The sequence below is a fragment of the Amblyraja radiata genome, chromosome 27 (assembly GCF_010909765.2).
Source record: "Amblyraja radiata isolate CabotCenter1 chromosome 27, sAmbRad1.1.pri, whole genome shotgun sequence".
Classification (NCBI taxonomy): domain Eukaryota; kingdom Metazoa; phylum Chordata; class Chondrichthyes; order Rajiformes; family Rajidae; genus Amblyraja; species Amblyraja radiata.
The window spans coordinates 27,923,597-27,938,165 of NC_045982.1; the positions used below are offsets into that span (position 1 = coordinate 27,923,597).

At 45.8% G+C, this 14,569-nt stretch overlaps 1 protein-coding gene across 3 annotated transcripts in view; it reads right to left on the reverse strand.

The window, feature by feature from the left end:
* The window catches only part of eva1b (eva-1 homolog B), an 84,589-nt gene that overhangs the window by 45,881 nt on the left and 24,139 nt on the right, over positions 1-14,569 (reverse strand). Inside the window, exon 1 of one of the 3 annotated variants that reach the window (XM_033045456.1) lies at positions 4,059-4,349. The exons of 1 other annotated variant lie outside the window; for it this stretch is intronic. In XM_033045456.1, the coding sequence (XP_032901347.1) occupies positions 4,059-4,185 (127 nt within the window). In that variant the 5' untranslated portion in view covers positions 4,186-4,349. Of the gene's footprint in view, positions 1-4,054; positions 4,350-14,569 lie in introns of those variants that run through there. One more of the 3 variants, XM_033045457.1, reaches the window with a different exon arrangement.

The window sequence follows — 14,569 nt, forward strand, 5'->3', positions numbered from 1 at the left end:
TAGCGATGCTGCCTATCCCGCTGAGTTACTCCAGCAGTTTCTGTCTATCTTCGGTGAAAACCAGCATCTCAGTTCCTTCCTACGCTCATTCTTCATACTTTTGGGATGTATGTTGCCCAAGCGTAAATGTGATAATAAATGAAAGCATTGCCACCACTAAAGATCTAAATTGCTTCACTTGATTCTGTAATCCATATGCAATCACGTATATGTCTGTAGCACAATTCCCCAGCTTCGCCTGCTGTAACATTGGAGAACTATTTGGAAAGGTCATGACTTTACTTCCACAGATCCAACTCCCCAATTCCCAAGCCTTTGGCAGCAACTTCATCACCATGATTCCCATGACATGGATGGACATTATCAGTGCATTATTAATACAGAGATGACCTCTGCTCCTGAACATTGACCCTACAGAGCTGTTTTCTACAGCTCGGTATTTGCTAATTTCTCACCGAGCTCACCGATTAGAAACAGACTATAAAATGGTTGTGCATGGACCAAACTATGTTTTGCGTTATCAACAGTCAAGAACCTGTGTGTAGGAAGGAACCGCAGATGCTGGTTTAAACCAAAGATAAACACAATAAGCTGGAGTAATGGGGCTGTCCCACTGTACAATCTAATTCAAGAGTTCTCCCGAGTTTCCTCTGATTCGAACTCGGAGAATTACGGTAATAGCCGCTCGTAGGTACTCGGGGCTCTCGTGGACATTTTTCAACATGTTGTAAAATCTTCACGAGTCTTCACGAGCTTACCGCGTTTCCCGAATACCTGCCATTAACGTTACGAGCCGTTAAGAGACGTCTCCGAGCTCCGACGTACCCGCAACGTACATTCTACGTGCTTACTGCGACTTTGATTTTTTTTTAAACTCGGGAGAGCTCTTGAATTAGCTCGTACAGTGGGACAGCCCCTTAACTCAGCGGGACAGGCAGCATCTCTGGAGAGAAGGAATGGGTGACGTTTCGGGTCGAGACCCTTCTTCAGACCTTCAGTCAAGAACTTATGCTGGGAGACTGCTTTCAGGCACGAGTAATGTTAGTGGAGAATTCCAACATGTGTTCGAGTGTTTGTTGTGTTGGAAACTTAGTTAGTATGGAAGTTGCTACTGGCTGCTGCCTCTGTGGGATGAAAACTCCCGATCAATAAAGGAACGTTATCATGTGGAAGGCAGCACAATTGATAGTGACAATCTGCCTCTATTAGAATTAGAAACCTGTTCTGCAGTGGCAGAATCTTGGTGGGATCAAAGCCTGATTACAAAGCCTAGTAGAACCATCCATCACACCATAGTCTTCTGATCAGGAACTCAATTAAATGAAACCAGTGATCCATCTTAACAACACACAAAATAGAAAATGTACTCATTGGAGATATCAACCATAAATGGGAAATGTAGGGAATGCTCATCCAAAGAGCAGGCTTGATGTTCCAGATGTGAGCCTGATACCGATAAAGGATCTACACCAGAAGGGTGAACTTCACTCCACAGACAGCCAGGCATTGCACCAACTTATTTCCAATTCCTCAAGGCTTCTTCTGCTGTGCAGCCATGACTAGTCCTCTTACCATAGAGAACCGCAACTCGGGTGAACTTAATCCAAACTTTTGGAAGGAGGGAAGCCAGGCCTCAAGAGATATTTCTCATCATTTTGACTGCTCATCATCATGCTATCCCAGCAGATCCCTGGCATCTATTAAAGACCAACGCATGATGCAATATTGCAAGGACAAGCCACGTTCTCTATTCAGGCTCCCACTCCAACCCATTTTGGGAAACTGCTGCTGATCCCAATCCCCTATCGTTCTCCCCACATTCCCATCAACTCCACCCAGATTCGACCAGTCACCTACACACTAGGGGCAATTAGCACACTGTGTTTGAGATGTAGGAGGAAACCCTGTGAAAAAATGGCATCATTTTTGAATGATTGAAAGATACGGCTTTGGCCCACCAGGTCCACACCGACCATCGATCCCACTTTCGCATCCTCTCCCTTAACCACAGGGCCAATTTGCAGAGAGCCAATTAACCTACAAACCCTCACGTCTTTGAGATGTGGGAGGAAACCGGAGCACCCGGAGGAAACCCACGCGGTCCCGGGAAGAAAGTGCTAACTGGACTTGAACCTGGGTCTCACCATTTCATTGCAAAAGGGTTCAGTTTCCCTACAGCCAGATTGTAAGAGCCTGTTTGAATAGTAGGGAAAGAAATGGTGAACCATCCATTAAATAAAGATTCACCACTCTCTGGAGATCTGAGTCCCAGTCACTTTGCCTTTAAAGTCACGATCCTGGCCTTCATGGCCTTAAAACCATTTTTTGCGCAACCCTCCTCCCACAACCCATGCCAGGTTCCCAGGCTATTTACGTTTCTGACATGTAGCCCTTATAAATCCAGTTCACTGATATTTTAACCCTTTAGATACAGCGTCTGCTGCCACTCTGTCCAGTTTCAACTTCTCCAGAGCCTCTATGCAGCCCCGCTTTCTCCTGGGATTCTTCCGGAACATTCAGTGTTTGAACTCAGATGCTCTTTGAGGTGAAGGTTTAACCCTCTCCTGCACCAGAACCTTGCCGTATAAATAATCACAACACAGCTCTAACTTCAACCCCATCTCGCTTCTCCGCCTCTCTGGGGCTTGCAACGCACTCGCCCGAAGCCTTAAAACTCACAGCGATCATTTAGCTGAAAGTATAAAACAGCGTTTCAAATTATCCAGAGACACCGGGAACTGCAGATGCCGGAACCGCGAAAAAAATACAAAGTGCTGGAGGAACATAGCGGGGGCCAGGCGGCATCCGTGGAGGGAATGGACAGGAGACGTTTTGGGTCACTAGTTTTCTACACAGAGAGTGGTGAATCTGTGGAATTCTCTGCCACAGAAGGTAGTTGAGGCCAGTTCACTGGCTATATTTAAGAGGGAGTTAGATGTGGCCCTTGTGGCAAAAGGGATCAGGGGGTATGGAGAGAAGGCAGGTACAGGATACTGAGTTGGATGATCAGCCATGATCATATTGAATGGCGGTGCAGGCTCGAAGGGCCGAATGGCCTACTGCTGCACCTATTTTCTATGTTTCTATGTTACAGGGGTAGAATTAGGCCATTCGGCCCGTCGGGTCCACTCCGCCATTCAATCATGGCTGATCTCTGCCTCCTAATCACCTTTTCCTGCCTTCTCTAGTAAGTAAGTAAGTAAGTAAGTAAGTAAGTAAGTAAGTAAGTAAGTAAGTAAGTAAGTAAGTAAGTAAGTAAGTAAGTAAGTAAGTAAGTAAGTAAGTAAGTAAGTAAGTAAGTAAGTAAGTAAGTAAGTAAGTAAGTAAGTAAGTAAGTAAGTAAGTAAGTAAGTAAGTAAGTAAGTAAGTAAGTAAGTAAGTAAGTAAGTAAGTAAGTAAGTAAGTAACCCTCTAATCAATACTTTGTCTATCTCTGCCTTGGCTAGGGAACTATTCGAAACACAGTCATTCTGAAGAAGTTAGACAAAAAATGCTGGAGAAACTCAGCGGGTGCAGCAGCATCTATGGAGCGAAGGAAATAGGCAACGTTTCGTCCCGAAACGTTGCCTATTTCCTTCGCTCCATAGATGCTGCTGCACCCGCTGAGTTTCTCCAGCATTTTTTGTCTACCTTCGATTTTCCATCATCTGCAGTTCCTTCTTAAACAGTCCGAAGAAGTGTCGAGTCCGTCCACCAAATGCTGCCTGCTCCTCTTGAGTTCATCCAGCAAGCACTCAGACTGTGTCAAATATCCTTCAAAAATATCCATCTGTCTGTCGAGGGGTGTTCAGTCGTAGAGAGGACGGGGGTAGCTGTCACCAAATGCATCCTTGTGAAGCCGGGCTGTCTCCCTCTCCCTCTCCCTCTCTCACACACACACACACAGAATCATTTTTCTTCCAGATCCTCTCAGGCATTCGTGAGCTCATTGCAAAGACTCGGAAAGGCGGGGAGTCAGGGGAGAGGGGGGGTGGGAAGGGTAGGGTCGTGGAACTTTAAAAAAAAAAGTGGGGTTAGCTCGCACCCCGATGCAAAGCACAAAAAAAAGTCTTACCAGCTCGGCAACTCCCCGGAGCGCTGCTCCCCGTCTCCCCGCTCCAGCTCAGTCTCTCTGGCAGCAAACCAGTTGACAGGAGCCAGGAGCTCCCTGGATGAATTTGGGGAAAGGACTGATCTGTTTAGCATTAAAAGGCAGCGGCAACAGGAAATTCTAACCGAGGGGGCCGCTGTTATTCTCTCTCCCCCTCCCTCCTCCACTGCCCAAGTCTGTGGCCTCAATATCCAGCCTCCAAATCCAGGCACGAACTCCGCGAAACCACGTCTCCTTCAACCCAAGTAAACATTTTTTTTTCTCTGTGTGTGTGTGTGTGTGGTTTATTTGGCAAGGTGGAGGAGGGGCTGTGAAGGAGGTGGGGGTGGGAGGGGTCACCGCAAAAGAAAAAGGTGTGAAAGAGTTCGATGCTGGCAGACTCAGTTTGAACAAGCAGTTAATAACTACGGCGATAGGAACGTTGTCATCTCCCTAAAGGAGTCGAACTTTTCACCAGCTTTCCCCAAGTAGTTTTAATCGGACAAAGGTGCAAATTATTACACTGTAAAAGTCCTCAATCTGTACTCCTTAGGACCAAATACAGATCTAGACATTATGTAGGTTTAACAATAATTGGACTCTGTGAGATTGCCCCCAAAGTGTTCAATTACTGACAGCAATGTTGCTCTATGAACAATGACATTTTAAAAATAACTAAACATTATGAAGATAGACACAAAAAGTTGGAGTAACTCAGCGGGGCAGGCAGCATCTCTGGAGAGAAGGAATGGGTGACCCTTCTTCAGACTGTCTCAAGAAGGGTCTCGACCCTTGTATTCACTGGAGTTTAGAAGGGTGAGGGGGGGTGGGGGGTCTTATAGAAACATATGCAATTATAAAAGGACTGGACAACTAGATGCAGGAAAAATGTCCCCAGTGTTGGGCGAGTCCAGAACCAGGGGAGGTCATTTAAGACTGAGGTGAGAAAAAACTTTTTCACCCAGAGAGTTGTGAATTTGTGGAATTCCCTGCCACAGAGGGCAGTGGAGGCCAAATCACTGGATGTATTTAAGAGAGGGTTAGATAGCGCTCTAGGGGCTAGTGGAATCAAGGGATATGGGGAGAAGGCAGACACCGGTTATTGATTGGGGACGATCAGCCATCATCGCAATCAATGGCGGTGCTGGCTCGAAGGGCCAAATTGCCTCCTCCTGCACCTATTTTCTATGTTTCTATGACCCGAAACGTCGCCCGTTCCTTCTCTCCAGAGATGCTGCCTGTCCCGCTGAGTTACTCCAGCTGTTGTCTCTATCTCCGGTTTAAACCAGCATCTGCAGTTCCTTCTCAAATATTATGAAGCGTTTGGCCAAAGACATGTGATCCAGCAGAATCTGGTGTCTCATGATCCACTTTGGTGGGAAGGTCACTCAGGTTTTGGATATCTCTCAGACTCTGGATAATTGGACAGCATCTTACACAACCTGAAACATCATTGTTGGTCCAGACTAATGAAATGTGCCAAGCATCACGTGGGAGAATTTGAGATGAAGTCATTTTCCAAAGAGCAGAGCTGTAGATCTGAGAACTGAAAGCCCTGTCCCATTGTACGAGTTCATTCCAAGAGCTCTCCCGAGTTAAAAAAAAATCAAACTCGTGGTAAGCACGGAGAATGAACGTAGCGGGTATGTCGGAGCTCGGGGATGTCTCTTAGCGCTAACGGCAGGTACTCGGGAAGACTCGCTAACGGCAGGTACTCAGGAAGACTTGCTAATGGCAGGTAAGCACGGGAAGACTCGTGAAGATTTTTCAACATGATGAAAAATGTCCACGAGAGCCCCGAGTACCGACGAGTGGCCATTACCGTAAATCTCTGAGTTCAAATCAGGGCAAACTCGGGAGAACTCTTGGAATGAACTCGTACTGTGGGACACGGGTTTAAGATGGACCCAGCGTGGGGGGAGGTGCCGACAACAAAGGGGGACCATTGGGGACTATAATGAACACTTTGTAACTTTGTCAGTGCCCTATATGTGGCGCCCCTTTGCATACCTTGCGTATGGTATGCACAACAAATAATTTTACTGTGACAGGTCACATGTGATAATAATGTATCAATCAATCAAGAGCATTCAAGAATCTGCTTTGTTTTCTGGTTATCTCAGTGCTACACTGATGTGGAGACCCAACCCGAAACGTCACCCATCCATTTTCTCCAGAGATGCTGCCTGACCCACTGAGTTACTCCAGCACTTTGTGTCTATCTTTAGTGTTGTAATAATGATGTGTTGTGAAGGCACTTTAAGAATATCAAGTTCCAATCCTGTTAGTTCCAACACTCTTATGAAGTGTGTACAAAATAAGTATAACCTCCTACATTTTAACCATTGAGTTGTGAGCATTTCTACTTAGTGTTTAAATAACAGCGAACAGTAGTGCAGCTGCTTCACAGAGCCAGTGACCAGTTCAGTTTAGTTTATTGTCACATGTACTGAGGTACAGTGAAAAGCTTTGGGATCGATTCTGACCTCGGGTGTTGTCTGTGCAGAGTTTGCACATTCTCCCTGTAACCGTACCGGTTTTATAGATGCATAGATACATAAACAATAGGTGCAGGAGGAGGCCATTCGGCCCTTCGAGCCAGCACCACCATTCAATGTGATCATGGCTAATCATCCACAATCAGTACCCTGTTCCTGCCTTCTCCCCATACCCCTTGATTCTGTTAGCCCTAAGAGCTCTATCTAACTCTATCCACTGCCTTCTGAGGCAGAGAATTCAACAGATTCACAACTCTCTGGAGCAGTTCTCACCCTCATCCCATAGATATGCAGGTTGGCAGGATTCTGAAGGGTCTGAAGAAGGGTTTCGTCCTGAAACGTTGCCTATTTCCTTCGCTCCATAGATGCTGCTGCACCCGCTGAGTTTCTTCAGCATTTTTGTGTACCTTCGATTTTCCAGGATCTGCAGTTCCTTCTTAAATACTCAAGTTCACAGGTGGTGCTTTTGACTTTTAGTCGTTTGATCAGTTCATGGAGTGAAAATGTAGAAAGAATGCAACACTTTGTTGACACAAATGATTGTTTGGCAGGTAAGAGGAAACTCCTTTTGTACTTATCTGTTCGTACCAAGACAGGCTGGTACAGACATTGTAGGCTACAGCCACACTAGGGGAGAAGGCATCACTACAGTTAGTTAAACCAGTTGGAAGTACGTAAGCCCTGTCACTGGTCCACAGTACACATTTAACAGCTGAGGGCAGCATCCAGATGGAACTATTGCAGATGTTGTCTTGGATTGGAGATGGATTTATGAATTCTACAGGTGCAGTAAAGGTACAGAAGCATTTTGACTTCTGTCATGTATGTAATCGAAGGAAGGTGCTCAGGGAGAAGAAATGAAATTATAAACTGAGCGTTCAGCCTTTGGGAAAGGGCAGGAAGGGAAGGCAAGATTGCTGAAGTTGCTGCAACACGTCATGGGCATTGAATGCAGACTCACGGGTTTGTTCACTCGAATTGTAGTATCAAGGGACCTCAGTCAACAACTTACATGAAGGCAAAATCCAATGCAAACTCAAGCAAAAACAACTGGAGGACAGACACGTGAAGGAGATTAGTTGCATGGACTGGACGTCGGTGATGAGTCAGACGTAGAATGGTCACAGTGTCAAAAATTCACTCAACATTTCCATAGGTCATTATATATTGACAGGAAGAAAATCTTAATGGAAGTTAACACTGGTATCGGTGATGTGTGACCTGGAGTGTCAGTGACATTGGCCAGATGATAGTGAAGCTCAAGGTATCACCTGCCTTCAATACACCTTCACTGGGAGAACGATTAAGATAGTACAGTTGTATAAAGTTAAGGTAGGAGGTGATGAATATCGAACAAAGCTCTCTCTTTGATTGTCCCAGGGCAAGGGTCAAAGTTACAGACGAGAACTAGCTGTCAACGATAAGGCGGGTTGGGGTGAAGTTGGGAGCATGAAGGAAATGTCTGTATCATCTCTACATGTTGAGCACGGTGACTTGTGTGTGGAGCTCGGTGTCAGTCACATTACGGATGCCTGCACTAGCCTGAAGGTCATCTCAGTTAAGGGCCTGTCCCACGAGCATGCGACTGCATGTGGCAAGCGCGACCTAACGTGGTCGCTTGAGCCGTACGGCCTCGCGGGGGCCGGTCCCACTTCGATCGCCGGAGCCGTATGGAGTTGTGCGGAACTGGTCCCGACATCGCGCGGGGCTCCGAAAAACTGACACTGTATAAAAATTCCGCGCGGCGACGGCCTGCCGGCCCGCAGCCACATTGAGACCGTACGCACCGCCTCGATGGGCGTGAGCAGCGTCTCAACGCCGTATGCAGCGTCTTGACGCCGTACACAGCGTCTTGACGGCGTACGCCTTCGATCGAACTTCACGTCAACTCGTATGGGATCACTCGACCTCCGCGCGGCCCCCGCTTCCGGTTTGGTCGCGCTTGCCGCATGCAGTCGCATGCTCGTGGGACAGGCCCTGTACGGGGATCACTCGACCTCCGCGCGGCCCCCGCTTCCGGTTTGGTGGCGCTTGCCGCATGCAGTCGCATGCTCGTGGGACAGGCCCTTTATTCGCAGCAAACCCAGAAGAAGCGGAAAAGCACAAGTTGTCCCGTTATAGGTGAACAACTGAAGAAATGGTGGGGAAAGGAGAACATGCACATCCCGGTGAATACATGAGGTTTAATGGGCCGGGTGCAAATTTGGTAGCACCAAGCATTACATCATAGACTTGAGGTAAGTACATGAAATCTGGTGCTGCTGCAAATTGAAAGCTTCATATTATATTTTCTTTAGAGATGCCGCATGGAAACAGGCCCTTCAGCCCACCGAGTCCATGTCGGCCGGCGATCACCCCGTACACTAGCACTATCCTACACACTAAGGACAATTTAGAATTTTATTTTAACAAAGCCAACTAACCTACAAACCTTACGTCTTTGGAGTGTGGGGGGGAAACCGGAGCACCTGGAGAAAACCCTTTTAGTCACAGGAGGATGGTACCAACTGGTTGTTGGAATGTATTGAAGGCTACACAAAATATCAACCATTTTACACTCCATAGAGGATATCCAGGTATGGTGATTGGGTAATGTTTAATACTATGGAGGAATCAACAGTACTAAATTCAGAAGAAACCACGGACTGGCAGATAATAGTATCAGGGGAGATCTTGCATGAAACTCAATGCATTGGTTACATCCAGTAGATTAAAGCTGCTCACTGTAGGTAAATATCCTAACTGGTAGCATCATGGCCTGGTACGGCAATTCCAATGCACAGGGACTCAAGAGGCTGCAGCGAGTGGTGGAGACAGGCCTCCACACAATTGAAACCATCTGCATGAAGCACTGCCTTCAAGATTCAGCATCTATCATCAAGGATCCTCACCATCCCGGGACATTCCCTCTTCCCACTGCTACTGTCAGGCAAGGGAACAGAAGCCGGTAGACCCACAGCACCAGGAACATCACTTTCCTACAACTATCATGTTCTTGTGCTGGACCTGCACAACCCTAATCCTACCTTAGGAATGGAACACTACAGGCCACCTTCTGCACTAGCATGGAATTATTTTCTTCCTAATTATGTTTTGTACTAATTAATGCCTTATCATTTTGTGCAGACTTTTTTCTTTACACTCTCTTGCATAATATATGTGAAATATATGCATAGTCTATGTATAATTTAGAGACATAAGGAACTGCAGATGCTAGTTTACCAAAAAAGACACAATGTGCTGTGGTAACTCAGCGGATCAGGCAGCGTAAGACATACGAGTAGAATTGGGCCATTTGGCTCATCGAGTCTACTCTGCCATTCAATCACTTTTCCTTCTCAACACATTCTCTTGTCTTCTCCACGTCACCTTTGACAACCTTACTAATCAAGAACCTGTCAATCTCCACTTTAAAAATACCCAATGTCATGGCGTCCACAGGCAATGAATTCCACAGATTCACCACCCTCTGGCTAAAGAAATTCCTCCTCACCTCCATAACAAAGATAGGCTTTTTATTCTGAGGCTGTGCCCTCTGGTTCTAGACTCTCCCATTACTGGAACATCTGTGGAGAACATGGACAGGTGATGTTTTGGGTTGTGTATAAGTTATGTTGGCTGAGTCTATGTGTCTGTGAAACTGTTGCAAGCAAGATTTTCTTTATACTGGTACCTCAACGAACTTGTGCTTTTGGCAATAAACTTGACTTGACTCCCTTCACTTCTGCTGTTAGAGTCATAGAGAGTCATAGAGTCATACAGTGTGGAAATAGGCCCTTCGGACTCACGGCCATTCTGACCAACATGTCCCATTTACACTGGTCCCACCTGCCTGTGTTTGGCCCATATTCCTCTAAACCTATCTTATCGATGTACCTGTCCAAATGTTTCTTAAACATTGCGATAGCTTGATTAAATGTCGCTATAGTACCTGCCTCAGCTACCTTCTCCGGAAGCTCGTTGCATACACCCACTACGCTTTGTGTGAAAATGTTACCCCCCAGGTTCCTATTAAATCTTTCCCACCTCACCCTAAATCTAGACTCTGTGCGCCCACCCAAAATATTCCTCTCATGATTTTGTATCAATTTATAAGATCACCCCTCATCTTCCTGCACTCCAAGGAACAGAGTCCCAGCCTGCTCAACCTCTCCCTATAGCTCAGACCCTCGAGTCCTGGCAACATCCTTGTAAATCTTTCCAGCTTGGCAACACCTCTCCAATAACATGGTGTCCAGAACTGAACACAATACTCTAAATGAGTCCTTACTGAAAACAATTTGCAAGCTTTCTTTTCCACGATTATTAAGTGAGATTTCAGTCTCTCAGCCTGCGCCTAATGATTTTCTAAAGCTTCAGTCAGACCTTGAGGGTTCGACCATTTGACCTCTTGGTATCTCTTACAAGCCTTCCTTTTCCATTTGACCTTTACTGTTAAATCCCGATTTGGATCTCATGTGCACTTCCACCTCATTGTTTACATATCGTACCGGAAAGTCTCCGAAATAATTTGGTGAAAGGTCAATTTGCAAATCCGTTCTTCTTGAGTACACTCTTACGCCAATCCCTCAGTGATTCTTTGATGGAATTCACCCAGATCACCGCTGCTCACTTTGATAAGAATCAGCTTTGCTCAGTGTGCTTCTTTGCTTATGTGGGTGTGCTCGACAACATCCCAAGGCAGTAGCACATCTTATCACGGGATCAAGCAGTCGCGAAGTAAAATCTTAACATCAGCTTTGAAAAACACAATCACAAGACACAATAACTCAGCAGCAAGTCTCAGTGCTGTATAATATTAGGGTTTCAAATCATATTAGTGTGAGCACAAAAGTTATCTTCATTAAGGAAAACACAAAGTGCTGGAGTAACTCAGCAGGTCAGGCAGCATCTGAGGACGGAATGGACAGGCAACGCTTCAGGTCGCGAGCCTTCTTCAAACACGAAACGTCACCTATCCTTTCCCTCCACCGATGCTGCCTGACCTGCTGAGTTACGCCACCATTTTGTGTTTTGCTCAAGATACCAGCATCTGCAGTTTATTGTGTCTCTTTTCGCTTAGTTTTAATGCACCCGAGATATATTTTTCACATATTTATTACAGTATTGTGAATGGAAAATCAGCCATGTTTCATGGAACATGGGACAGGGTTTGAGTATCGGAGTAAAGATGTCCTTCTGCAGTTGCACATGGCCCTGGTGAGACCACATCTGGAGTATTGTGTGCAGTTTTGGTCTCCTAATTTGAGGAAGGACATCTTGCTATTGAGGCAGTGCAGCATAGGTTCACGAGGTTAATCTCCGGGATGGCGGAACTGTCATATGAGGAAAGATTGGCAAGACTGGGCTTGTATTCACTGGAATTTAGAAGGATGAGAGGGTATCTTATAGAAACATATAAAATTCTAAATGGACTAGACAAGCTAGATGCAGTAAAAATGTTCCCAATGCTGGGAGAGTCCAGAACTAGAGGCCACAGTCTTAGAATAAAGGGGAGGCCATTTAAAACTGAGATGAGAAAAAAAACGTTTTCACCCAGAGAGTTGTGAATTTGTGGAATTTTCTGCCACAGAAGACAGTGGAGGCCAATTCATTGGATAAATTTAATAGAGAGTTAGATAGAGCTGTAGGGGCCAGCAGAATCAAGAGATATGGGGAGAAGGGTTACTGATTGTGGATGATCAGCCATGATCACAATGAATGGCGGTGCTGGCACAAAGGGCCAAATGGCCTCCTCCTGCACCTATTTTCTATGTTTCTATGTTTAGTATAGCACTGGAACAGACCCTTCAGCCCACAATACCCATGCAAAACATGATGCCAAGATAAACTGATCTCGTCTGCCTGCATGTGATCTACATCCCTCCATTCCCTGCATATTCATGTGTCTATCTAAAAACCTCTAAAACACCTATGTTGTCACTACCACCACTACCAGGACTACACCTCCAGTTAGAGTGAGTGGAGTGGGGTAGAGTGGAGGCCAATCAAACTACCAACCCACATGCCTTTGTGATGTGGGACGAAACCGGAGCATCCGGAGAAAACTCATGCAGTCACAGGGAGAATGTGCAAACTCCACATGGACAGCACCTGAAGTCAGGACTGAACCCGGGTCTCTGGAGCTGTGAGGGAGCAGCTGTTGCAGCTGAATGGATATATTTGCTACTGTGCTGAGAGTGCTGACCATAGACAGCTGAGTGTGTTGCCTGGAGGTCCAGCAGTACTATGTTGAATCAGTGATGTGGAAAGGTCAATGGCAAGGAATATTATGGACACAATAATTACAAACGTGTATTAGTATAATAGAAATGAACAATAGGATTGAGCAGAGTCAGCCTGGGTTCATGAAAGGTAAGACATGCTTAACTATTCTGCTGGAATTGTTTGAGGATGTATGTAGTAGAATACATAACTATGATCCAGTAGATGTGGTGTATTTGAATGTCCAAAAGGCTGTTGATCAAGTGCCACACAAGGATAGAATACATGGAAGTGAGCGAAATGTATTGACTAGGCTACAAGGTTGGTTCTTGGACAATGAGGTTGGCAGACGGTGATTCGTGAGACCCCCCCCTCCCAAATATTCTCAAACCGTATCAACGGGAAACAAGATACAATTGCTGCCGATACCAAACCAGGTGGGATTGTGAGCATGAAGTGTGTGGAGAAGCTTCACATGAACAGGGACAAACTGCATGAAGAGTACCAGTGAAGAAAGCGAATGGTATGTTAGCTTTCATAGCAAAAGGATTTGAGTATAGGAGCAGGGAGGTTCTACTGCAGTTGTACAGGGTCTTGGTGAGACCACACCTGGAGTATTGCATACAGTTTTGGTCTCCTAATTTGAGGAAGGACTGTATTGCTAGGGGGATTGAGTATAAAAACACGGAGGTCTTGCTGCAGCTGTACACAGTATTAGTGAGACCACATTTGGAATACTGTGTACAGTTCTGGGGTCCATACTTAAGAAAGGATGTACTAGCCCTGGAGGCAGTGCAGCGAAGGTTTACAAGATTAATTCCTGCAATGAGGGGATTGACATATGAGGAAAGGTTAAGTAGGCTGGAACTCTACTCTTTGGAGTTTAGAAGAATGAGAGGCGATCTCATTGAAACGTATAAGATCGTGAGGGGCCTTGATCGGGTGGATGCACCGAGGATGTTCCTAATGATCGGGGAAACTAGAACTAGGGGACATAGTTGCAGAATAAGGGGGGGCTCTTTTAAAACTGAGATGAGGAAGAACTTCTTCACCCAGAGGGTGGTTAATTTATGGAATTCACTGCCCCAGGGAGCAGTGGAAACAGAAACATTAAATATATTTAAATCTAAAATAGATGGTTTTTTAGCTGCCAAGGGGATAAGGGGCTACGGGGAGAGGGCAGGGATATGGACCTAGGTATGGTTAGTATAGTAAGACCTGAGTGATCTCCTGGACAAGTGTCGATCGCCTGGATTGGGGTCGGAGAGGAATTTCCCGGATTTTTTTCCCGAATTGGACCTGGGTTTTTATCCGTTTTTTTGCCTCCCCCAGGAGATCACGCGGTTCTTGGGGTGGAGAGGGGAGATAGAGGTATAAAGGGGAGGGTAGTGTCTTGTGTTCTGTGTCTTGTGTCTACTGTTTGTGGGTAAGGGTGTCTGTTTAGTGTTCAGCCATGAGCGAATGGCGGTGCGGGCTCGACGGACCTGGTGGTCTACTCTCGCACCTACTTTCTATGATTCTATGATTCTATGAAGGACATTCTTGCCATAGAGGGAGTACAGAGAAGGTTCACCAGACTGATTTTTGGGATGTCAGGACTTTCATATGAAGAAAGATTGAATAGACTCGGTTTGTACTCGCTAGAATTTAGAAGATTGAGGGGGGATTTTATAGAAACTTACAAAATTCTTAAGGGGTTGGACAGGCTAGATGCAGGAAGATTGCTCCCGATGTTGGGGAAGTCCAGGACAAGGGGTCACAGCTTAAGGATAAGGGGGAAATCCTTTAAAACCGAGAT